This window comes from Cuculus canorus, chromosome 4, assembly GCF_017976375.1.
Source record: "Cuculus canorus isolate bCucCan1 chromosome 4, bCucCan1.pri, whole genome shotgun sequence".
Lineage (NCBI taxonomy): Eukaryota > Metazoa > Chordata > Aves > Cuculiformes > Cuculidae > Cuculus > Cuculus canorus.
This window is the reverse complement of record NC_071404.1, coordinates 27,147,309-27,174,017: the sequence shown is the minus strand read 5'-3', so window position 1 is coordinate 27,174,017 and position 26,709 is coordinate 27,147,309. Positions and strand designations below refer to the sequence as shown.

Here is a 26,709-nt window from a genome sequence, read left to right as displayed (position 1 = left end):
TAAACAATATCAAACCATATAATCTAAACTGAGGTGATTAGACATTATAGAGATTAGCAGTTCACTAAGAACTGAATCCAAAACTTCACCTTAGTGGGTGTAGCAACATGAATTGTTCTGGAAATGGCGAATGAGAAATTTCACAGCGTGAGGAAAGCTTAGCAGTAATTGTAATAAACATGATACTTAGATTACCCTTAATTAGCAGAAACCGATTCTTTTTTTTCTGTTTCTCGCCATCCTTCAGGTCTGGGCTCTTTTTTGGACATACATACTGAGTGAAAACTTGGTGTACTTCAATTTTTTTTTATTTAAGAAGGCACCTATATTATAATCCTTTCATAGCATTGTAGGTCATATACTAACAGGACATGAAATTAAAGTGATTTGGCTTTTGAACTCAGAGAATTTAATATGCATTTGAGGCATAGATTAATGGCCTGATAATATGTCCCATTTAATGTCCCATTCCTTAAAGTAACCAGCCCAAGCACTCATTTGGAAATTATCCAATAAATAAGTGAAAAAGACAAAACCTGCCATGGCTGGTTAAGTATCTGATACTAAAGCATGTGTAAACAGAAAAGCTTTCTTTAAATACAATTTCAAAATCCATACTGTGCTACAAGTTTTCTAGTAGCCAGGACTATAGAACAGAGGTTCCTAATTTGTAGCGAGTCAGGTAATGAAATGAGCATTGCATGAAAAATATTAACTGTGAATCTGATCTCTATCCATTCAATAAAAGCCCTCAAAGAGTAGAGCAGGGTTTGCTGCCTTTTAAGTAGAGACTTGCTGTGATCCTGACCTGTCCTGCAAGAGACCCTCCAGCAGCCTGGGGCTGCTTTGCAGATGGATAAGAGCTCCTGAATAAGTAATTGAGCAGGGAGATGTGCCTGGAGAATGGGGCTCTGGCCTTGGACCAGTGGAGGAGCCTGGCCCTATGATGCCTTCATCTTCCATCCCTCTGCTGTTGGAATTCCAGGGAGTGTCATGTTCTCCCCAAAAGGCGTTCAATCAAAAGCTCCCTCTGCCAGCCACGTAGAATGGCCCTAAGGCTGCATGTGTCCCATAGTCCGCACTGTGGGAACATCTGCTAGAAATGTACTCCCAAATAAATGTATTTATCTCACTCATTTAACATGTATTATTACATATTGTTAAAACTTTTTATTATCTAACAGCTCAGCTCATAAGATCTTCACCAGGACCTTTATAAATGCCTATGTAAGAAAGAAGCTCTAAACCACCATCTAATCTATGGGATTGGAATAAAGAGAACAGTATTTGTTCATTTTGTTCTGCTTTCTGTGAAGATTCCTATCCTCTTCTGCTTATTGTCGTTAGCTCTTGTTAAATGCTGGCCACAATATTGACAGGTTGTGGGTTTTTTTTCTTTCATGTGCATCTGTTCAAAGATCAAATTTAGGATCTTATAAATAGCACAAAGCTCATCCCTGCTGAAGCAAGAGGATATTTTAAGTGTTCTCCAATATGTAAATTCAACAGACTGGAGTTTTCATCAAATATCTTAGAAAGTAAGTAACCTAACTCCAAATTCTTTTAGAAAATAAGTTTATCTTTCTACTACACAGATTGTGTTATACCTGGTTAAGTAATTATTTCTTTCCTTATAGTGACAGCAAAGAACATTAAAGACTTATTGGAACTGAACTGTTGGGGTAAAAGTACCAATTAAAATTTTTTGAAATGTATTCTGTGTAAAAACTCTATTGAAGAAATGCATAAGTGATGTGCAATTCCAAATAAGACCATAGTAAACAGATTAGCATGCTTAATTTCCATTAATTCATGTTTACAATGTAGAACTTATTTGTCTTCTAAATTTGGAAATCCTGCATGATTAGTCAGCAGTTAAGAAAATAATATTATATAAGTGTAATTTCTACTTTGAATGCTCTAGGTTAATGAAGGAATTAGATCCCCACAGATTACTCTGATTATGGGATATAATGTAGGAACTTTAATATGCAGCATTTCAAGGTCCATGATGAAATATTAATCTTTAACTTTACCTTACAAAGACATTTGCAAAGATCTTTCCTCTAAGCAGTATGTGCTTGATAAATATGGAGATATCTGTGAGTGTGACTGTGAGGTGAAAAGTGTATTTTGCCGATGGCATGTGGAAAGCTGGAAAAGAGGGCAAAAGTGAATAAAACGGGAAATGCAAGGAGAGATTAATATCTTACATCAAAATCTTAGTAAATTGTTTACAGTTATGGTTATCAGTCACGTTATATAAGTTCTCTGTGTGTTTTAAGAGTTTAACTACATAAATGCTAGCCAAGTTGTGAAACACACGCACACATCTATGCATTTACAGGCACATCCTGCTCAGACCTTTGCCTAAAACACTGAAGAACTTTAGCTGGGGGACAAGAGGGGTCTGGGGTATCTCATCAATGAATATAACCTCCTGATGAGTGTGAGCAAAGATGACAAAGACAGATTTTTCAATGCCTAATTGGACACAGCCCTGAGCAGCCTGCTGGTGGTGACCCTGCTTTGGACAGAGGGTTGGACCTTCCAGGTGCCTTCCAGCCTCAGCCTGTTGGTGGCTGGGGGACTCCCTGGACCCATGCACTGCTCCAAGCAGCTGTGATGGCTTTGCTGCCTCTTGCTTAGCATAAAGGTAACACTGAGGCAAAACAGGGCCGATCCTTACCTTTGTGGATACTCTTAAGGCATGGAATTACTTGTCTCAGTAGACATGGTAATTTTGAAGCTGTTCTGTGGTTTTATAGTCAGCCATGCTAGTAACAAAAGAAGTACCTGGACCAAATATAAGAATTAATAAAATTCAAATTGAAACACTCTATAATGCCTAAAGGTATTATGATATTTTACAGAACCATTGTGTTTCCTGTTTAATTTCTTATGTTGTTTATTATATATGGCCCAGACAGCCAGTCCTGCCTACACACAGGGCACGTGAAATGGGCCTAGGGTGTGCAAAATCAGATTATTACAAAACCAGGAATAACCCCATCCTAGGATAGTCATAACGTAGAAGGGAAAACAGACAAATTGTTCTTTTCTGATCTAATCAATCAGTCCATACTTTCAGAGGCAGAACTATGGGTCAGCAAGACTGAAAGGTGTATGTCTTCATTGCTTTTGTATTTTCTTTACTCTCCAGCCAATTTTTCGGTATGCTGTTCATATGCTTCAAAATCATGTATCTAACCAGTGAGAGTGTTCATCTGGTACTCCTAATATGCCAGCTGCAGTGTTCTTAAAAAGAGGTCACAATTTCTGTGAATATATTTGTGTTTTTTCAATATTTTATGAGCATCTTACATAGTATTGCAAAGCACAAATAGCTGAAAATAGTAATTGGTTTTGAAGCCAAAAATTCTTTGTAGAAGCGTTGATTTCTAGGCACTCAGACATAGCCACATGTTTTTGAAGTAAGATAACAACAGTTTACTTGATATATGTTGTTTTTCAAAATTAGTTATTTTTAGTAACACTAACAAGAGAGGACGTCTTGTGTACTGCTTGTAAATAGTAATGTAAGATTAATTTCTCTTATTATAACAAATGAAAATAAAGATTCCATTTTGGTCACTTCCAAATTATCATGCATTTCTGTGGAAAGATTCTTTTGAGTTTGTGGCTTTAGATTTATTGTTTTCATTTCAGTTTAGGGTAGTTCAAAACATAGATATTTGTTTGTTGCAAAGGCTATTTTATCAATATTAATCTTTTTTTCCAACCAGAATGTCAAATTTTGAGCAGTTTCACTTTGACTTTTACCAGTCCAATTATACCATAGATGACCAGGAAGAAGATTACAACAGTTATGGGTCTAATGAAAACCTCAGTGGAAGCAGAAAGTAAGTATGCTTCAAAAAAAAAAACCCAAAAAATGCCCAAACAACCCCCCACATCAAAAGAAGTAGAAGAAAAGTGATATATCTCAAAGCTCAGATGAAATTAATGAAAAAAAACCAGTTTGTGATTGCCAGCAGAAACACAGGAAGAATCTTATTACTTCATTCTTTATATATATGTTTTAAACCTATTGGTAACTGGCCCCTGGAAGAGGAACACTGAAGTAAAGAAGTTCTGAATATTTCCCCTTAAAGATGTTTCTACATCACTATGTCATAGGAGGCAAGGTGTTGCTGCAGGTTCCCTGTTCAGCAGCTGATGGATCTGGCTGGCCTCGAGTCTTGCAGAGGGACATGAGTGACAGGAGACCGACTCAGGGCAACAGCGTTCCTCCCAGCTATACTTTCAGGCCTCCTTGCAAAAAGAACTCTGTGTCCCACAAAGGTCACTCCTGCCTATGGTTCCAGTGTTCTGTAGTCTGCATCAGCCCTCTGGGAAATCTCAGGAAGTAAAGAATGGGCTTAGTTAAAACACTGAAAATCAAAGTATGAGACATTGGCCCTAGCTCTCCCTTGGAGTTTCTGGACTGTTTTCTGGACTGTCTTGTTGCCTTTTTTGGATATCTCTGGCTATTACATACATATTGGTTTCAGTCAGATGAGAGTTCAGACTTGGTTTATGCCTTCTAGTCATAGAGAAATAAAATCATAAGTAATAATTATTCGGGAATCACAGAAACTAGAACAGGAAAGAACTTCAAGAGTTCATCTAGACTTTCCCCAAGGCAGAATTACTTACAGTTAAAACTTTCTTTATAAAGGATTGGGTTCTGTGCTACTTTTTTATGTCCAGATTGTACAGGTTGTTTACTTGTATGACTGAGCTTCACGTTATTCATGTGGATTTTGGGGCACATATTGCTAGAAATTCTTTAAGCTCTTTCTCAGATTCAAGAAGAAAACTAAAGATATGGCTCTTTCATTAACAGCATGGGCATATCTCAAGAATGTTGCCAGGCTGCTTGGTGGAAAAGTCAGGCTTGCCTAAATTTGTGGGTGCCCTCATAGCTCCTAAATTCCCTTTCCCCTCACCCCTAGCCTTGGGGCCTGTGCTGGGCCATTGCCCGAGTTAGATGGGCACAGAAGTTGGTGCCATGAACCACAACGAGCTGGCAAGCCAGCAAGGAGCCCTGCTTGGCTTCGGAGAGGGTTGCCATGAAAGGAAGCAGAGCCCTTGACAGCAGCCTGGCATTCACTATACACAATGGATATTGTGCCCAGAAAAGTTCCAGGTTCTCCAAACTGAAAATAGGTGAAAATTTAAATCATGGTACCAAACATATCCTGGGCTGTATCAAAAGAGATGTGGCCAGCGGGTTGAGGGAGGTGACTCTGCCTTTCTATTCCTCTCTTGTGAGACCTCACCTGGAGTATTGTGTCCAGATCTGTAATGCTCAACATGAGAAGGATATGAAACTGTTGGAACAGGTCCAGAGAAGGGCTACAAAGATGATCAGAGGGCTGGAGCACCTCCCATATGAGGACAGGCTGAGAGAGTTGGGCTTGTTCAGCCTGGAGAAGAGAAAGCTCCAAGGAGACCTTATAGCGAACTTCCAGTACCTGAAGGGGCTACAAGAAAGCTGGGGAGGGACTTTTTACAAAAGCTTTTAGGGATAGGATGAGGGGCAATGGGTATAAACTGGAGAGGGGCAGATTTAGATTGGGTGTAAGGAAGAATTTCTTCACCATGAGAGTTGTAAGGCACTGGCACAGCTTACCCAGGGAAAGTGCGGCTGCCCCATCCCTGGAGGTGTTTGAGGCCAGGTTGGATGGGACCTTGGGCAGCCTGATCTAGTGGGATGTGTCCCTGCCCATGGCAGGGGGGTTGGAACTGGATGATCTTTAAGGTCCCTTCCAACCCAAACTATTCTATGATTCTGTGATTCCATGATTCTATGATGAGCTGCTCTAACCTGTTGTGATGTTGCTCATTGCAGTTATTTGTTTTGCTGTGATTTGCTTCTTGTTCCAGGAGCCAGACGAGAGAGCAACCTCCCACTGGTGCTTTTGTCCCATCCGAAATGCTTCTGTCGTCTCAGAGTTACACAGGTCAGATTTTGCAGCCAACGTACAGTCCCAACACGGTCTCTCATCTTAGTTACACTGATGAATTTGACGAGGAACCTCCTTTGCTAGAAGGTAAAAATAAACCCACAGATGATGTGCATGGTTCCTGGGGGTGCCTATACTTCTCTTTGCCAGCCTAGTGGCAGTCACTAGAGGAACCGCAGCAGAGCTGCCAGACCTGGCTGCACAAGCTTCAGCCAACAGCCCTTGGCCCCTAAACATTTTCTTGAATTTGCCATGAGTTCATTCAGCCTTATGGAATATATAGCATAAGCTTTACTACCACTAGATGACAGCCTAACAATAAGTTTTGCATTTACATTTCCAAATATGTTTTTGCTCTGTGTTTATCCTGCGTACATATTGGAACATCTATAATTAATACATACAGATAATAATCCTATTTCATAATAAATTTAATAGTTTGAAGGCACTAAATAGCTTGTTTCAGTGAGAAAGGAAGTAAGAAAGCTGCTTTCAGCTTCGGTTAGTTGATCATTTCACTACATGAACATCATTCTTTATAATGATTGAACTATCCTAATGCTAGTCGCTGATTTTGTAGTTTGAAAAATACTTGTGCTAAGTTAAAACATCAAATAATCAGTGATTATTTCAGTATAATGTAAAAAGAGCATATTCAGCCTGCTTTTGCATTCTGGAAGGCAAATGGATTTTTCGGTACTTAAAAGATACTCCTATAGCCTTTAAAACAGCAAGATCACTCTATTTAATGTAAGTAACTACTAGGTCTTCAACAGTCGGATCTCCAAGCATTTAACTCCAAAGGAAGTCCGCCCTGTGAAAATGATGTTGAAATACAACTGTTTCTGATCCTCAGGGCTTTTGAGACGTTTATATCTGTGTACCAAGTAAATCTGACTAAAGACACACATTTTAATACACAACAACTTTCTATAATGGTTTGACTCAGGTCAATATGATGGATCAGTGGAATAAGGTAAACACTTGGCCCTCCAAACAGATGTAACACATTGTCTGTCTCAGTAATTCTGGCATCCAGTTCTGAACCTAACTTTTCTCTTGCTAGTGCGTCTCAGGAAAGATGATTAGTCTTGCAAGATGGTGTTTATGTAGAAGTTACAAGAGAAATCTGTGTCCCAGTAAAGTAAAAGGCAGAATTCCCATTGACTTTAATGGGAAGAATTTTATTCTATTTCTAGGGGTCCTCAATAATTACTTTCGAAATGCAAAAAAATAAAAGCTTAGAAAGCACTGCATGAAATATTATTAACTTGCCTTGAAGGAAATAATGTCATTTTAAAGCGCCTCTGGCAGTTCAGGCTTAAGACACATCTCTTGTCAGATTTGCCACAATTAAAGCATATATTTCTGTCCTCGGTGTTCTGGAGTATCTTGAATTCTGCGGCTACTGTTAATTAGCATATTTTTCAACATCTGAGTTAGTGTGGCATTAGATGTATATGTTTTAAACATTGGAAAACCAAATATTAACTCAAAAAATGCTGAGGGCATTTTTTGCTTCATTGCCTAAAATTCGATTTAGTAAAATAATATTCCAATTCAGAATTGGAGCTGACTCTCAAATATGCTGGGTATATAGGAGGGACAACATATTCCTACTGCAAAATACATCATCCTATAATATTATTTTCATTAAAGAGATTAATTTGTTAATTGTTTTGTGTTGTGTGGTATCTCATGGGTTTCCGTAGAAGTATTTTCTTGTGAGCTATTGACAATCCTCGAATTTCTCATTGCAGAACTTGGAATCAATTTTGAGCACATATGGCAAAAAACATTAACAGTTTTAAATCCAATGAAGCCGGCAGATGGCAGCATTATGAATGAGACAGACCTCACCGGACCTGTGATTTTCTGTTTGGCCCTTGGAGCAACATTACTGCTGGTAGGATGTGGTAGAAATCTGAGGGGACTTCTTTTTTAACAAGTTAATGCCCAGGTGATAATGCACACGAAGTTGCAGAAGATATAGTACTGGCATAAAATGAGTCATTTGCTGCCATTTGTTCTGAGATCACATATTAAAAAGTCTCTGTGCTTTGAAAGTATATGCATAAAGTTTGAATGTAATATGGATGTAATACAGGTGAAGTGATGTATAATTTCCAGTGGAAATTAAAGACCACACCATTTTGGGGGTGGGATAATGTGAATGAAGGACAGCTCTGTACAGAGCATACATCCTGGGGAGGCTCTAAGCAACTGAAGCACGGCAGCGTGTGCTAGGTAACGACCAAACAAGGAGGCTTGAAAGAAAGGAATAAAAGAGCATGGTAGACCAGCCCAGTTGTTCAAACATTTTTGCTATTTTGACATTATCATATCTCAAAATTATTTTGGGGAGTGCAGAGATAACAAAAAATTATCTAACTAAAATAATTCAAATAATTCTTTTCCACCCTGCCTCAGATTTGCAATACTGTCCTATAAGTTTTTCTAGTGCTTTCTGCATTTATATTATTTTTCTACATAATCTGCTAGACAAAATATTGTAGCCTGTGTTTAACCTCTTTCCTCTTTACGAATATAGCTTTCCTACAGGAGGAAAGTTGAACAGGGTTGCACAGTACTCCAAATTCATCTATTTATCACTGACAACAGGGACTCTCCAGTGCTGCTGAAGTACAGCTCTGATTGTCGGCAGCAATTTATCAGACAGGGATAAGGTGGGATCATTCTGGGAAAGGCTTTACTGCTCTTGCAACTGAGGTAAGAGAAATGGGACTCTAATTCTCCATTTCCTCTGTGATAAATTGTGCTGAATCAGAAGACTCTTGCAAGTTCTTACTCAATTTGTACTGTCAGTGCAGTACCTTAAATGTGCAAACTGCAATATAAATGGCAAGTATTATTATTATTTATGTCCCTGTAAAAATAGAGATCTTTTAAAAGAGTGGAAGAAGCAAGAGGAAAGGGAATAAAAGGAAAAGAAGGTGAGACAGTAGAGAAGACAGTTTTTTTCCCACCTCAAGAAATATGAGGGGAATAAAAAGAAAACATGTTGAGCTGATTATCATCAAGAAAATGGAAGAAAAGCTAAAAGAAAGAAAGAATGAATGTTTTTGTGCCACAACTTCACAGCAATAAGTCCATGGGATTTCCATGGGCCATCTTATAAATTCAGGCTGTTCATTTTATCTCAGATGCATTTGAATACTAAAGTGGCTCTTCAGTTATGTAAGCTGTACTTACTTCTGTACTTGAAAAATTCTCTTCTAATAGCACCAGGAACATAATTTGTTTGAGAGCTTGTTTCCAAAAATAATTTATAATTTTTATTTAGTTTCAGGTTTTTAACTATGGAAAAATATGCAGAGATATTCTTCAAATGGTATCAGTGCTTTCAGAGCAGAGAGACAAAGAGGAAAGGTTTGTTAGCCTGGCAGCAGGGCTTGATCTTCCTCACACTGGCTTAAAGTCAGGCGGCTCCATCGGAGATAGAGAAACAGTGCAAAAGAAACCCAAGTCTCAGTTGCACTGCATTTTGCATAGTGTTTTGTACAAAATCAGACTTCCCCCATCCACATAAACTAAGGATAGTAGTACCCACTCTAGACAGATGCAAATAAATGCAAAAAGTCTGCCTTTCTTCTAACCTTGTTCCTTCCGCAGGACAAATTTAGCTCTTTCAATTCATCAAAGCCTGCCAGAATAATCAAGCACAATTCTGATTTTGCTTACATCACTGTGAATTAGGACTGTTCCCGCATGTGTGAGTCAATATATTTACATGTGTTAAGAAAGACTAGAATTGGAACCAACATGTTCATCTGCTTTTTTTTTTCTCTATTACTCACTAGCACCTCAAATCAAACATTTCGCTAAGTAGAAATTTCAGTTAGCTGCTAGTACTAGTGCTCCCTTCATCTCTGTCTTAATTTCTTAATCTAAAATTAAACTGATAAATAATGCTGTGGGGGATAATTAAATTCACTGCAAGAAACAGTCTAAAATCTTAGCCTGTAGTTGTTGCTTCTGTTTGAGGCAGAGCTTTTCATAGTTAGTCTGTAGTAAATGATGCCCGAAACTGTTGTAGATGTTAAACTTACTACAAATCTTTAATGACTGAAATTGTAATTGATAATAATATGAGGTAGTATTGGTCTCCCATACTATCTCTAGCTATGATTATTTTTAATTGATGAAGCAAATTTTCCTGGTTATTTTATACCAGTATTATGCAAATTCCAGCAAAGCACTCATTATCTAAAAAGAAAGATTTTTTCATACTGTTAGTTCAGGAATAGATTATTCCTTTATAATGTAACACAGTAGCAGGATGAAGGCCAACACCTGGGACAGTGCAAAGATGTAGGGAATCTGGCTGTACCTGACCCAACCTTGAGCGCTTGAAGCAGAGGAGAGCTCAGCAGTGAGCCAGGTCAGTCTGAAAACAGAGTAACATTGCTGGTGTAGAGGCAGGTTATTATTAACTGAGCTTGCATTTCACATAAGCATGCACTGCTGTGTCATGTTTTAAGTTAAGAGATGAGGGGGAAGAGAGAGAGAGTTTACCAGTCTTTTTTTTCCCTTTCTCTGACAATCACTCAGCTTGCCAGAGTATGGTAAACACTGAGCAATCAGGCAAGGACAATTAATACTGTCCATCTTGCTCGACACCGCTTCACTGAGCTCTTATCAGCAATCTCACAAAGACAACTAACTTGTCTAGCTTGCTGATTTTAAATCAGAAACTCCCTTTAAATCCCCCTTAACAGTTAGCAGGATTCCTGAGACTCGTATATGTATAAACAAGTTGAGTTTATTAAGAATAATTGATTATAACAGCTCTTGACTAAGTAAGAGTTCAATGGTGACTGTGGACAAGTTACTATTTGCAAAAAGTATCTCAAACAACCCTATAGATGACCCAATGCCCAAATGCGTACAAGAACACAGCAAGCAATGATGTATGTGTAGCAATAACACCCAGACATAAGTAAAAGTAGCATGTAGGTAGAAAATATATAATTAAGAATAAAGTGCAAAAAGATAGTGATAGGTGGTATGAGATTAAAAGTTAGCGCGCATATACATACCAGGAGGCATCCCCCGTGGGAGGGAAAACAGAGGTCAATCCACCAATTGCAGGAAATTATTGATGGTTAGTTTTCTCCCATGACCTGCCCCCCATTGTATTGGATTTTTATAATTCATTGAGGAATTTTAGATGGAGCTTGAGTGACTGAAGACTATGTAAAACCTGGATGACTGGTGGAGAAAAAGTTCTCACTTTGCTTGCCAAGACTTAAATGTGCATGCCCAGTAGGAGTGGTTATGGGAGTGGTTTGCCTCAGAGGTGGGGAGTAGGGGGTAGCCTTAGGTGTGGAGGTGTGGTTTAGTATTATAATGATATTACAATGATCTTATATTGAGTACAGGTCAGTTGGAGGGCTAGATTGTTAGAGCAGCAGCTGCAATTCATTTTCTTGGAAAATAGCTGGGCACTTGTAAAATGCTCCATGAGCAGGGATCATGCTCCTTGCTGATAGCAGGGAATGGCTGCGTCTGTATCCAAACGTCCCATCTCCCACTTCACAGGGCAAGATGTCCTTATTGTATTCCTTTCAGATGAAAAGTGTGTTGTCCCTGTGCGTGTTGCATCTCCACTGACTTTGCTTTTAAAGAAAAACTACATTGTACTCAGCCTATGGCAGGGGTGCGGGGAGTATTCAGGAAACTTTAGAGTTCCCATTTCTCCCCACATTTAGTCTTATTCCCACATTTAGATTTATTCCCACACTGCTGTCCAACTAGAGCTGATGATCTGTCAATAACCTGCAGCATTAGGACTTTCAGGTTGTGTCATCACTAGATTAGGCTCTCTCCACTATTTTATTTCATATCTGTCCAGCTCAAATACTTCTGGCATCCATTGATAAGCTTCCACCTGAATAGATACAGGAAGAGGGAAAAGAAAGGAAAATCCTTAGAGTTACCCCCAAATTTTATTAAAATGTTTAGATAAGTAAAGTGGGAGGTCTTCTCAATCCTCCTTAACCATGCAAACCATGAAAAAAAGTTCCAATAATGTTTTCACGTTACCCATCACAAGATAATTAGCTACAAAATGTTTAGGTAACTGATTGTGGCCCTTCATTTGACATTATTCTGTGGTCCTGAGTTAAGAGTTGAGTCCCAGGTTTTAGTTTTCTCCTTCATAAATGCATGTTATCATTAGGATAAAAAGTTCCAAGTCAAACAAACAAAATAATCTTCATCCCAATCACTGTTTACTTTTGATGTACAGATGTAAAAACAAGAGTATTTCACAGCCAACATTCAGTATTTCATTTGTTGGAAGCCTGAAGGGAGAGGAAAAATAGTTAACAGACTTTTGCAAGTGTTCATTTTTGGGAGTGAACAATGCCCTTGTGCCTGGAGGTGATCCTTCAAAATGATAGAAGATGAAGAAATTGGTGGTTCTGTGGCCACTGTTGCCTGTTGTACTAGCTTTGTGTATAAATTAGAAAACATTAGGCTCCAGGCTGTCAGGCTGGTACCTTTCACAAGCACTAAATTCACACAAAGGAATAAAACCTGAAAGAAAAAAAAACACCTGGGTTTTATTTCATTTGTTTGAACAAAAAAAGAGCACAAGCTGACAGTTACTACTCAGGTTTATGTTGAAATGAATGTGTGCTCTTGATCTAAACACAGAGATGTATCTTTTTCATGGTAGTCAAGGGGAAGATTGGAAGAATAGCATGCTGAAAATCAGCATATTTCAACAAAGTTTTACTAGTTTTTTTCAAGCCTTTTTAAAGCTGGAGGTTTGCAATAAAATGTGAAGCATATCAAGTAATTCAGGTCATCATTTTACTGGGGACACTTTTCCAGAGCCCCTTATACACCTATTGGAAAGGTGTTTCCTGATACTAAAATGTGCTTTGCATAATTTCTTCTCAGTTTGTTACCAGTTAGACCTTCCCAAGTCTCCCCGACCAATTCCTATCCTGTTCACAGCCCAGTCACAGTAAGACTGAGAAACAGCCTTGTTACTTTAACTTAGCAACAGGTACATTCTCATAATTGTACCTTGGAAATTTGTGATGCAAAAATCACCCCAAAGTATCAGCTGTGGCTTTCAATTGAACCAACGTAGGCGAAGTAGAGAGAGTGTCAAAAAATAAAAACAAAACAAACCTAGTGCTTGCCTTCTGTCATCTCTCACCACTTTGTGATCACTTCCTCATGTCTGATGCTTCATGCTTACTCATATTTATTCCAGGCAGGAAAAGTTCATTTCGGCTATGTGTATGGCATGAGTGCCATTGGGTGCCTTGCTATGCATGCCCTACTGAACCTGATGAGTGTCCCAGGAGTCTCGCATGGCTGCGTTGCAAGTGTCTTGGGCTATTGCCTGCTGCCCATGGTGATCCTCTCCTCCTCTGCAGTTGTCTTCTCACTACAGTAAGTACTAGTGTATGGCAACAGAAATCATATGCAGGGCAGTAAGTTGGAAGGGTGGTGTTACACAAAACATCTTGTAAATGATTATATAGTACATTTTTGCTCCTTAAACTGTGAAGAAAAATACCATTTTGTTTGTGTGTGTAGGTGGAAATGGACAAAACTGAACTGTGTTTAAGAGGGCTGATATTCATTTTAATGTGAGTCCTTACTTCTCTTGTTTCCCACTTGGACTGAGAGCGGCTTTGATTTTTGCAGCAGCCCCAAATATGCTTTTTGTTTTGCAGAGCCAACAGTGGTCAAGCTCAGGTATCAACTTTAAGAGCAACTCCCAGGCTTTGGTTTTATATAGCTGGCTCTCCTGTTCCTTTTTTGTTCGAAATACCAGGCTCCCATCTTTATATTTCCTTTCCTTCTGTAGACTGAGGTCTGTGTGACAGAACAACATAAACAGTAAATCCTTAATGATTTGGAGTGTTAGAACAAGTATATAAGATGTAGTGGAGTTGTATACTTTCAAATATAATTATGGTCTAATTGCAAACCTGAAAATAACTTTGAAAACCTTGAAAAAACAAATGTTCAGTAACATACCTATGGATAGGAAATTTGTATGCAAACTTCTCTTTCCTCCTCATTCTGTAACCCCTCTGAGATACAGACTGTCTTTACTTTCCCATTCACCTACAACAAAGTACAAGGAAGCTCCAGGTCTCCCCTGAAGGCCTTGAACAGTACTTTTATCCATCATTAACACTTTATTAATAATGGTTTCCCTCTCTATTCTTGTTGTTCACTCACATTTTAAGTCTCCAGTCAGTAAAGTATAGACTTGGCAGCTGATGAATAAGAAAGTGCCCCTACTTGTTTTCTTTGGAAAAGCAACAATTTTATATATGTATTTTTTTCTTTAAAGGAAATGTTAAAGTGGGATCAAGATTTTAGCACAATCCTTGTCACATGTTTCTGTGGAGCTATTATGGTTTAGACTGCTCACATTCCACATTTTGAAGTGTTTCTGAGCTGTCCTTGTTGCGATGACACTGAAGAAGTCATTCATTCTCCATTGTCCTAGACTTTCCATATTTTCTTTATTAACCTGTTTAATAATCCACGCTAATAAGAGATGCAGATGGGCAAACTCTGAACCAGCTGTTGCAACTGTACGGGGTACTGTTGGCTGTACAAGGAATGCCCAAACACACGCTGCACATTTGTAAAATGCTATGAATTTACAGAAAGCACGTATTTTGAAAATCTATGAATACTGTACTGTGATAGCCTTTACAAAATTAAATCATTGTTTCTGAAATTAATTGATAACGTTTAGTGCCTATCTACAGGATTCTACCATCCTTCCTCATTCACTAGATAAAACTGCTTGAGCACAAGTACCAAAGTTAACTACTACAACTATGCTATTAAAATTAAGTGACAACTTTAAAATCCAACATATATCTCACTATTTTTAATTTTAAACTTACTTAAAATGGCAAAGGAAAGACAGCAATACATTCATCTTTTTTTTTCCTAATATTTGTAAAAAATGTTATTTCTTCACAATTCAGATTGTAAAGAACTGTCTTCAATGTTTGTTTTCACAGCAAATATATGTAAGATAATGCACACATATATTGCAAAGATATAATTTTAAATTTTCATGATTAGCTATTTCAGTGTGACTGAATAAAGCAAAATATGGAATGTGCAGGGCACTGAATGGTACCAAAGAGAAAACCAGTTCTTTTATGCAAACTTGCATGGAACCAGATTGTCTCAAGGCTTTGTTTATGCCCAGATATGCAGATATCATGTCTGAGCCCAAGTTACCTTTCAGGGGAAACATCAGCAGGCATTTTTCCTGGAAAAAACAATATTTTTTTTCTATCAAATCTCTGGATAAAGTGGTCAAGCCATTTCCTTGACTAAACAGTGAAGGAAATGGGTGTAAGAGTAGAGAAAGGAATTCTTAGTCTTATCTGGTGCAAAGGACCTACTTGGTGACCTCATCTCCAGGTTGTGAGAGAGAGGAGTGAAGAGGGTCCACTTGTGGCTGCCCCCCCAACTCAATCTCATGCCAGCACACTCCCAGACCTCTTGGTCACTGTGAACATGACATCTGTCTTTTACTCCTCTGCCATGCTTGAGGATTTGTTTCTGATAGACATGCCAGACACAAGCTCTCTGTTAAGGCCAAACCATTCCTTTTGGCAATCACATGCTGTTAGATCAAGGACCGAATTTAAAAGTGCATAGAAATCTCTCATGGCTCCAGTATGATTTTATGTCACTTTTCTATCCTGCTCACTGGCAGTCCCGGAACAAACCGTGAGAGGCTGTTGGACTTCAGTGCAAGGCAGAGCTACCACAGCTCTAAATTGTACCATCTTGTAATAACCCCCTAGTCATTATACTAGCTAAAAATTATCATTGCACACTACGTTTCTGTTACATCCCTTCCCTCTGTCAGCATGAGTACCTGATCAAAGAGCCATCTATACCAGCTCTGAATCTATGGGTTGCTGTTTAACTGAGCATCTTGGAGAAGAGGAGGCTGAGGGGGGGACCTCACAAGGGAAGGAGGAAGAGCGTGCTCCGGTGTTGTCTCTCTGGTGACCAATGACAGGACCTGAGGGAATGGCAGGAAGGTGTGCCAGGGGAGCTTTAGATTGAACGTTAGGAAAAATGTTCTTCACTCAGAGGATGGTGAAGCACTGGAACAGGCTCCCCAGGGCATTATTCATGGTGCCAAGCCTACAATATTCAAAAAGTGTTTGGACAATACACTCAGACACATAGTGTGAATTTTGGAGTTATCCTATACAGGGATAGGAAGTGGACTTGACGATCCTTGTGGGTCCCTTCCAACTCAGGTCATTCTGTGATTCTGTGATTTTAGCATCTCCACTTGGAGGAGATTCTTTAGAAGTCTCACTGCCTTTCCTTAGAGTCTAAGGCGCATTTAAATATTCTGCTTTGTGTTAGAAAAATGACCCCTACAGGTCATCAGCTGCCAGATGGAAGAGTACATCTGTAGTTGTCCTTTTAGACCATAACAATTTCTATGAGATTATTTTGGCTGCAAAAAAAATCTCTCTAACTTTAAAATTAAACTTGAACTGCTGCATCTGCAGCCCCAGATTTATTTGGAAATGCACTTGTCCTTTTAGCAATAATTCTGATGAAACTGCTGCTTTTATCCATGTTGAAGAGATTACCTTTTGTTTCTTTATGCTATTTTAATTTGTTTCTCAGGCTTAACTTTCATTACACCAGTCAGTCCTTGGTTCTTTCAGTAATTCTTGCCTTATGAGTCATCACAAGCTGCTAGACATGAACTCAAGTTTGGTAAGATTTGATGCTACATTTGCTAACAAGTGGACTCTGTCTTGTTTCTTTTCCTTTTTTTTTTTTTTTTTTTTTTTGTTTTCTTCCTAGAGGGACCCTGGGAACTTTGTTAGCTCTCTTTATTATTGGATGGTGCAGTTGGTCAGCTTCCAAAATTTTTACCTCTGCATTAGCTATGGAAGGACAGCAGCTTCTTATTGCGTACCCATGTGCTTTACTTTATGGACTCTTTGCACTTCTAACAGTTTTCTGAGGTGTATCTACTAGTAGCCTTGTTACAGTCTGTTTACAGTTGTTGAAGGGACAAGAGGTTATTTACTTTCTTAGCTTGCCTGGAGTTGCATTATGTTCCATTAACAAAATTAGATTATATCACTTACCTTTTATTTGCCTAATGGCTGATAATGAAATAAAAAATCAAACTAACAGCTAGATGACTACAGTAATGTTGTTTTGAAACTCTTACAGCTTAAAGAAAAACATTTGTATTGAGAAGGTAGCAAAAGTGAAAAAATGTGCAATTAATTATAATTTTAAAACATTCTTTTCTGTTTAATATATAATTTGCACACTAGAGAGTAACTGGAAAGCAATAATGTTAATGTTTAATATATTTGTAAATCAAGTGAAAATAAAAATTTCTATCAAAAAAAAAGACCTTGCCATCTTATGTGATTAATAGTTAATATCAAGATTTTATGTGTGTTGGTTGGGTTTTTTTCTAACAGAAGAGTGAATGGCCCTGCTTTATGATGTTGAATAATTGTCCAATAACAGGTTGCTACAACAAAGGCAGGAAGCTAGGAATGTCATCTTGGTTTGGTTTTGTTTGGTCTTTTCTTAAGAAGTGTTGCTGTCTGAAACACTATTGTACTGTTTGTAATGCAGAGTAATATTATATTTTAAAATTGCCATTCAACCACTGCTTGCTGTCACTGCAGAAAAGCATTACAAAAAGCAAGGGCAACTCCTAAAAATGTTTCCCGAAAGGTGGAACAGTATTTGAGCAAGCAAATATACAAACCTTCACAATTTTGTCTGCCTCCCAAAAAATCTATTTGCTGCTTTTAGTGTTATAGGAACCTAACATTTTTATAATAGCAATGAAGCACAGAATGCACAAGATGATGTTTCAAAAGATAATATTAGACGTATCAAGCCATCAAGAGGAAATGAAGATGTGTGTGCAGTCATAACAAGAGCAAAATCCAGTAGGCAGTGATAGAGAAAATGAATGTAGCTGCAGTAAAGTCTAGGAAAAATAAACAGATGAGATAAAGGGAAAAGTGAAGGAAATAAATGGCAGCAGATTGCTTTATCCATGGTTTAGAGTGTCTTCATCTTGATGAATATTTTTATGATCTTGATTATCTTCCAATTTATTCATTATTTTGAATTTTTAGGTGAAATGTCTCTAGACAGAGAGCCAATCACAGAATCACAGAATCACACAAGGTTGGAAAGGACCCATTGGATCATCGAGTCCAACCGTTCCTAACACTCCCTAAACCATGTCCCTAAGTACTTCATCCACCCGTTCCTTAAACACCTCCAGGGAAGGCGACTCGACCACCTCCCTGGGCAGCCTGTTCCAGTACCCAATGACTCTTACTGTGAAGAATTTTTTTCTGATATCCAACCTGAACCTCCCCTGACGGAGCTTCAGGCCATTCCCTCTAGTCCTGTCCCCTGTCACTTGGGAGAAGAGGCCAGCTCCCTCCTCTCCACAACCTCCTTTCAGGTAGTTGTAGAGAGTAATAAGGTCTCCCCTCAGCCTCCTCTTCTCAAGGCTAAACAACCCCAGCTCTCTCAGCCGCTCCTCATAAGACTTGTTCTCCAGCCCCCTCACCAGCTTTGTTGCTCTTCTCTGGACACGCTCCAGAGCCTCAACATCCTTCTTGTGGTGAGGGGCCCAGAACTGAACACAGTACTCAAGATGCGGTCTCACCAGTGCCGAGTACAGAGGGAGAATAACCTCCCTGGAACTGCTGGTGACCCCATTTCTGATACAAGCCAAGATGCCATTGGCCTTCTTGGCCACCTGGGCACACTGCTGGCTCATGTTCAGTCGGCTGTCAACCAGCACCCCCAGGTCCTTCTCTTCTGTGCAGCTCTCCAGCCATTCTTCCCCCAGTCTGTAGCGCTGCATAGGGTTGTTGTGCCCCAAGTGCAGGACCCGGCATTTGGTCTTGTTAAACCTCATCCCATTGGTCTCGGCCCAGCAGTCCAGCCTGTTCAGATCCCTTTGCAGAGCCTCCCTACCCTCCAGCAAGTCGACACTTCCTCCCAGCTTAGTGTAATCTGCAAACTTGCTAAGGGTGCACTCGATGCCTTCATCCAGGTCATTGATAAAGACATTGAACAGAGCTGGACCCAGTACTGAGCCCTGAGGAACTCCACTTGTGACTGGCCTCCAGCTGGAGTTAACTCCATTGACCACCACTCTCTGGGCCCGGCCATCCAACCAGTTTTCAACCCAGGAGAGTGTGCGCCTGTCCAGGCCAGAGGCTGACAGTTTCTGAAGCAGAATGCTGTGAGAAACTGTGTCAAAGGCTTTACTGAAGTCCAAGAAGACTACATCCACAGCCTTTCCCCCATCCAGTAGTTGAGTGATTTTGTCATAGAAGGTGATCAGGTTAGTTTGGCAAGATCTGCCTTTTGTAAACCCATGTTGACTGGGCCTGATCACCCGGTTCTCTTGCGTGTGCTTCATGATAGCACTCAAGATTACCTGTTCCATGACTTTCCCTGGCACTGAGGTGAGACTGACAGGCCTGTAGTTCCCCGGATCCTCTCTGCAACCCTTCTTGTATATGGGCACAACATCAGCCAGCCTCCAGTCTAGTGGAACTTCCCCAGTCAGCCAGGACCTCTGGAAGATGATGGATAGGGGTTTGGAAAGGACATCCGCCAGTTCCTTCAATACTCTTGGGTGGATCCCATCCGGCCCCATAGACTTGTGGACGTCTAGCTGGGCAAGCAAGTCTCTAACCGCCTCCTCTTGGATCACGGGAGCCTCAATCTGCCCCTCTAACTCTTGGATTTGTAAACAGAAGGAACAACTTTCTTTGCTATTAAAGACTGAGGCGAAGAAGGCATTAAGTACCTCAGCCTTGTCCTTATCCCCTGTCACTGTTATTCCTTCTGCATCCACTAGAGACTGGATATTCTCCCTCGTCCTCCTTTTCCTGTTAATGTACTTGTAGAAAGACTTTTTGTTGTCTTTCACAGACTTAGCGAGTTTTAATTCTAGTTGGGCCTTGGCCCTCCTGATTTTTTCCCTGCACGATCTCACTTCGTCCCTGTAGTCCACCCAAGATGCCTGTCCTTTCCTCCAGAGCACATAGAGCTTCTTTTTCTTATTGACGCATCTTGAGATCACCCTGCTCCACCAAGCTGGCTTTTCCCCCCGCCGGCTCCTTTTCCGGAACACAGGGATGGCCTGCTCTTGAGCTGATAGGATTTCATTTTTCAAGAGCGCCCAACCCTCATGGGCTCCCTTGCCCTGAAGGACTGTTTCCCACGGGACTTTGCTAATCAAGCTTCTGAACAGGCCAAAGTCTGCCCTCTGGAAGTTTAATGTGACTGCTTTGCTAACCCCCTTCTTAATCCCACCTAGAACTGAAAACCCTATCATCTCATGATCACTTAATCCCAGGCGTCCTCCAACCGCCAAATCCCCAACAAGACCTTCCCTATTCACAAACAGCAGGTCTAGGAAGGCACCCTCCCTTGTTGGTTCGCTAACCAGTTGTGCAAGGAAGTTGTCTTCGATGCACTCCAGGAACCTCCTAGACTGTTTCCTTTCTGCTGTATTGTACTCCCAGCAGACATCCGGAAAGTTAAAGTCTCCCACAAGGACAAGAGGCAGAGATTTAGAGACTGTCCCCAGCTGTTTATAGAAGAGTTCATCAGCAGCTTCTTCTTGGCTGGGTGGTCTGTAACAGACTCCTATCACAAAGTCCCCTTTCTTGTGGGCTCCTCTGATTTTTAACCCAATGATTCTGTGAGAGAGGGTCCTGATACTGCAAATACTTATGCAGAAGCTTAGCATGGCAGAACTATTCAGGCATATGTAAAATGAATTGTCTTCCTAATCCTTTTCAGGTCAGAGGTAAATTAGATTATTAGCCTTTGGTAAAAATATGTCCCATTGCTAGGATACTTGTTTTTTTAAGAACTCTTGTGCAAACCATTCTAGAATCCATTCGACAGACTAGCATTTATGAAAAGTAAACAAAAGGTAATGTGTACCTAGCCAATTCCTTGAAAAATCAAAATTCATTTATGGGAAAATATTTGCTACATTTATCCATTTCTCTGTTGCAAGACTAGGAGCAGAGGAATAGAGAGGCAAAGTTGAAAGCATGACCCTGGAACAAATTGTGGCTATAACTAGGGAGGAAGTAGTTGCGTGTAAGTGGTTATTGTGTGAATTTGGAAGATTAGCATTTGCAAGCACGACAGATTTGGCCCTTCTATATCATGGATGACATATGCCACTAATTAGGCACAGATAAACAGGTCAAGTTACTCCAGGGTGTGGTTATAAAATCAGGCAGTTTGATTTACAGTGCAATAGTGGCATTCTCATGTCTGAACAGAGAAAGGTTCATATATGATTGCACTTCTGAAGTTCAGAAAAGACTGTTTTGAAACATTTAAGTCCAATTTTGTCCTACGCTTCCTGTTATCATTCATACTGCCTAAAATAAGTATAAAATGGATCTATTCTCCAGCACTTTATATTCATTTGCATCCTGATTTGCATTATATGAATGGCAGGGGAACTAGTGAATCAAGCCAACAATTTGTCTTTTGATGTCATAGACATGTCAAGTGAGCACCCTGAAACTTTGCCACATTTACAAAGGAAATGCTCTTCTAATTATAGTTTTATGTTTATTCTCTCAGAATTTGTAAAATTTTTCTTTTCTTCACTGAGATGCATCTTCATGGTTTTGAATACCAACTTTTTCATTTCAGTAACTTTCTTCGCTTTACTGTTTGGCCATGCTGATTTCCTTTTTCCACTTCCCAAGGGAATTCCAGCAAGCAATATGCACTGGTGCTTTGCTCCCAGTATGGTGTTCCTCAGGGGTCTCTGTGCTGTAAGGATTTAAATCTCTCAGCCACCCTTCTTCAATTTCTTTTAAACAAGATTCCTCATTTTTACATGGCTTTTCTCTGAAGGTCAGCATGGCCATGGTGGTGCTCTTGGCTTTGCTACTCTTACGTGCTTCCTGAATCTAAAAATACTATGGTAGCTATTATAAGCAGTTCCTGCCTCAAAAATAAATGTTATTTTGGTCTAAGATCGATTCAAAACATGATATTGGGTAGTATACTCTTGTTCTGACTCTCTGGACCAGCCTTCCCAACACCACCTGGCTTTCCTGTATTGTCTCGTGTCTGCACCACCTTATTTCACTCTCTCACAGTATTCCATGAAAGTTTAAATACAAGCCTGGCAAGCTGTTACTTTCAACTTGCCAAAGAGAGGATTATAAAATAGTAATGGGTCACTGACTGATTTTTAATTCATGCTTCCTACCCCAAAGAGTTAAAAAATTCACAAGACTTAAACATAAGCTTCAAAGCAAAAGGGGAAATAAAAAATAATGGGTTTGAAGGGTGAAAGTTTCTAAATAGTTTTTTATTTCTTGATTTTCATAGCATGCACATGACAGTTCAATCCTGAATGTGCATTCACACACAAAAATAGGCACTTATTTATTTCCTCTCTGTTATTTCAAATGGTAATACCAGTGTTGGACACACCATATAGGAGATGTACAGGAGAGGTGTAGCAAATAGAGTGCTTACCTGTCTTCCACGACACTTGTGTGTGCCAGAGGTACTCAAGGTCATCCTCAGAAATGAGCTTGTAGCATTCTGTGTACTCATTTTTTAGAACATTTTGCTGTTCTAGTGCAACAAAATGCAGGCACATATTCTGAGAGAGAGGAAACTATGGCATGGGTCAAAGTATGCAACGATGATAAAATGGTTATCTGAACAGCAGTGGCTGACAGCATGTCAGGTTGTATCCAGAGACCTGCTTTCCTTGGCAAGCCAAGTGCTACATTTGTAGTACCAAGGTTCCACTATTTATGAAAAATCATCTTGTAACACATCATCTCTAAAAGGTTATAATACAGGCCTTGAATAGTTTAACTGTCGGTAAACTGAATTGAGGATTGAAAATTGCTGACACATTGCGTTGGATACATGCCGTGCATCCTAGTGAAATAGCTCCATTAGCAAAGGGTAATATTTTTCCATTTTTTATCATGGAAGCCACAGAAAGCTTATACAGAAAAGCAGTGAAGCTGATTTCATGACTGCATTGTTTATGCCATTTGACAATGAAACATGACAGCTCTGTCTTATCTTAGACCTCTCTTATCATCATGTTTATTTCAGCTCCTTGCTAAACAGCCATCTTTACGTGTTGGCTTTTTCTATCCACTGAATGATCTTAAGTGAATTTTGCAGTACTGTTGAGTTCCTGACCTTTATTCACATCAGTAACATGTATAATTGTAGCAAGAATTCAATAAGTTGTGTCTGTGTTAAATTTCCTTTTCCTCCCTTATTGCCAGGGTCATATTTAGTGGTGAGTTTGATTATATCTTGTAGTAAAAAAATATGCACATATATGATATAAATATACATGTGTAAAAATAAAAATATATTTAAATATGATGAGTTGCAGGACACTGGGGCTGTAAGAACTTCTGGGTAGTACATCACTGCTTTTTGAGAGCATGACATTAGCAATCTGATGACTCAGCCTGGGAGATGATATATATCCTTTCAAATAAATCAGCAATTGCAGCATCTGATAAGCTTTATGGAGAATCGCTGCACGTAATGGCAAGGCTCACAACGGCAAGATGCATTTGGTGGTTAACATATTTTCTGACAGACAACAAAAGGCTACTGGATCAGCAAGTAGTGGATATACCTTAGCATAGTGGTTGCAAATAATTAATGCCAACCTTCCTAGATTATTGTAATATGAAATTGATCTCTAGCTCTATTGGCATTACTTATGGATATGTTCCTTTTCAAAACCTGCCCTCTGTCAAAATTTGCCCTTCACTGATTCCAGGTTCATTTAGCCTCTTGCATGTTTATCCTAAGTAAACTGCAATGGTGCTGTTAGAAGTACTGATTTTGTAGCTGTAGGCCAAGATTTGCCTGCTTAAACAATTTCATGTCCTCAGTGTTCCTGATGGTGCATTCCTAGAGGAGGTTAAGGTGTGCATAAGGACTGTGTTTTAGTTGTGTTCACCAAGGGATTTTAAAAGAATAACATCTGCGACAATGGCAATATGTTTGCTGTGATTACTAAGCACATTTATTAGACTTATGGTCTCATCATTAGTTTAAAAATGCCCAGTGACCTTGGTGCTGCATCACTGAACTAGATGAACGATGCAATACACAGTGCTCTGAATACAGTTGCATAGTAAAGACCTTTGTCAACACGTACCATCTGCTATGGTAGCACTTTAGTTATAACTGCAAAAAAAAGAATCATTACTCTTATATTGTCATGATATTAACTGCAGTGGTAATGAGTGAAAAGAGGTTGCAGAAATACCAAAGACACATAATGGTAAAAATAACGGACCACATGGGGAGCCACCACTTCACAGAGAACAAGGAGCAGATTTTCAAAGGCACAAAGGTGAGTCCTATCAAAAGTTACTGAGATCTGAACTCAAGTGTGTACTTCGGTGATTTTCTGACAGCTGCTTGACGAGCACTCCTGAGCAATCAAAGTGCAACAAGACACCAAGGTACCACAGGCAGTCTCCCAGTGGACTAATGATCCATATATAATTCTGCGTAGAGGCAGTTGTAGCAATGAAGCATAAGAAGCCATCCCAATGCATGGATGCAAAATGTGTTCCCTGGCTACAACATTGTTCCTTTGTTTTATTTTAGTTTATTTAACTCTCATCTCTGGACACTGAGTGGCTACAGCTTGTCTAGCTCAAGCACTGCTGCTTCTAAATGTTAACTCTAAATATATGATATGGAGTTTGGGCTCTGGCTCTGCTATTCAGCTTAGTAGATTGTTGGTTGCTCTCAGTTCTAATCCTTAGTCCCTCTCCTGAATATACTTCTTAGCCAAAATTTCTTCTTGTTCTTGATTTTTCATTTCCTGGTTTCTGGTTCCAAGTTCATAGTTTTAGTCATGAACTTAGCCATTAAACGGTCTGCATCCTTCTTGCATTTCTTTGACACTCCACAGACCTTATAGAAAATAAAGAACACAGAGGAAGAAGGAGTGCTAGTGAACACTGTGAAAATATTTCTGAAATAAAATCCTATCAGCACTTTAGTCCTTTTTGTCTACAGCTGTGAATTAACTGTGCACTTAGGATTATGTTGTCTAAAGACCAGCATTTAGAGAGAAACCTCTAACACGTTTTATGAGTAAAACTAGTATTTTTAAAACAAATGCCTTGTTTAAACACCAAATACTATCAGCACCATAGGAGTGATACCATTGTATATCTCAATGAAAAGGCTCCAGAAAAGAATACCCTAACATTTAAAGACACATAAGTGATGCACTAGATTTTATCTCTCGATTGTAGAGCAATATGATAGCCATGCATTAGTGTTCAATTGCTCTTCTGAATTGCTAACTGAATGGAGGAAGTACACTGTTGATGCACTGCAGAATGTGAAATAGTTTAGACAGTTATTCCTTGTGAAAAGTAGTAATGGCACTTGGCTCCTCAGAAGAAGTAGGCGTGATAATGTGATCCACTTTAAAGTGCACTTGTGCATTTTGCTTGGTGAGTCAATTTGCTGGAGGAAGATGATATTAAATGACACTAATAACCACAAAAAGGATGAGTGCAGCATAAATTTGCTTATATTTCAGGGGACATACACATGGTGCATAGAGATCTGCAGAGTGTTGCAGAGTAGCAGCACTGCGATATATCTCACCTGCATAATGAGTACTGCTGAATAACTCTTGGCACTGTATATGAAACCCTTTGACTGAGATATGAGCATGCCTAATGCTTCCTGCTTTGTAAAAAGGACCACTTCTCAAAAGAGAAATTCACCCTGGAGACACATGAATTTCTGAGGGCAGACATTGAGGTGATATGTTTAATGGAGCACTTTGCAGTTTGCTTCACCACCATTGCTGCCTATATTCTTTTATTCTCTCTTTCCAGCACACCAGTCTGATTATTGATTGGGTCCTACTGCAAAGGAAGAGGCTCAGATCAGTTGCTAGTGCCAATTGCCAAGAATACCCTGAAGTGCAGAAAGGATCCCCACATAAGCATCCACCAGAGTCGTGACCCAAGTTTGGTGAATAATGTAGAGACCTTTTCGCTAAGACAGATCACACCTTGTTGCTGACATCTCTCTCCCTGTTGCTCTTGGACAGAAGATATATGCATGTACAGCAGTTCAGCTCCTGTGATATGGCTATGGCTTACCAAAGAGTTATGGTCCCCATGTGACCACAGCCCTTACAAGTCTTTCATCTGGCTCCACTAGTTATATTGCACATGTACATCATCAAGCAGTATGAAAGAGATTTTCCTATTTCACACTAATTAAAACTGAACTTTCTAACTGTTACAGAAGCTGAATAATCATAGATCCATAAAACATCAGTGCAGGAAAAAATGTTGAGAGGCCGTTTAATCCATCCTCTCCCTCAAAGAAGGACTGACCTAATTTCTCACACATGATACGACAAGTCGCTTTCCTTTAAAACTTTACACTTTCTCTCAGTAGATCCTTCAAACTACTATGCTGAAGATCTGTGTCTTTCTTTTAATGGTAGATGGAATATACAGGACAGCGTACAGTTGTTTTGTTTGTGTGTGTGTATATGTACGTACTGGCAGGGAAGTTAAATCTACACTAACAATAGACTGTTGGTTTTCTGGTTTTGAGTCAT

The 26,709-nt window shown here is 39.5% G+C and overlaps 1 protein-coding gene across 6 annotated transcripts; it reads left to right on the top strand.

Moving 5' to 3' along the window:
- The first annotated feature begins 1,407 nt into the window (after window positions 1-1,407).
- On the top strand, window positions 1,408-26,500 carry YIPF7 (Yip1 domain family member 7). 6 transcript variants are annotated; one of them, XM_054066338.1, is made up of 7 exons: window positions 1,419-1,538; window positions 3,747-3,863; window positions 5,893-6,059; window positions 7,733-7,878; window positions 13,225-13,406; window positions 16,662-16,754; window positions 16,845-16,979. In XM_054066338.1, exons 2-6 carry the CDS (start codon window positions 3,748-3,750, stop codon window positions 16,717-16,719), a joined length of 669 nt encoding a protein of 222 aa, XP_053922313.1. In that variant the 5' UTR covers window positions 1,419-1,538; window position 3,747; the 3' UTR covers window positions 16,720-16,754; window positions 16,845-16,979. The 6 variants fall into 6 exon arrangements, with proteins under 6 accessions (XP_009558253.2, XP_053922313.1, XP_053922314.1 ...); XM_009559958.2 differs by lacking the exon at window positions 16,662-16,754 and having other exon boundaries at window positions 1,408-1,538; window positions 16,845-17,365; XM_054066339.1 differs by lacking the exons at window positions 16,662-16,754; window positions 16,845-16,979 and adding an exon at window positions 25,970-26,500.
- The last annotated feature ends 209 nt before the right edge of the window (window positions 26,501-26,709 follow it).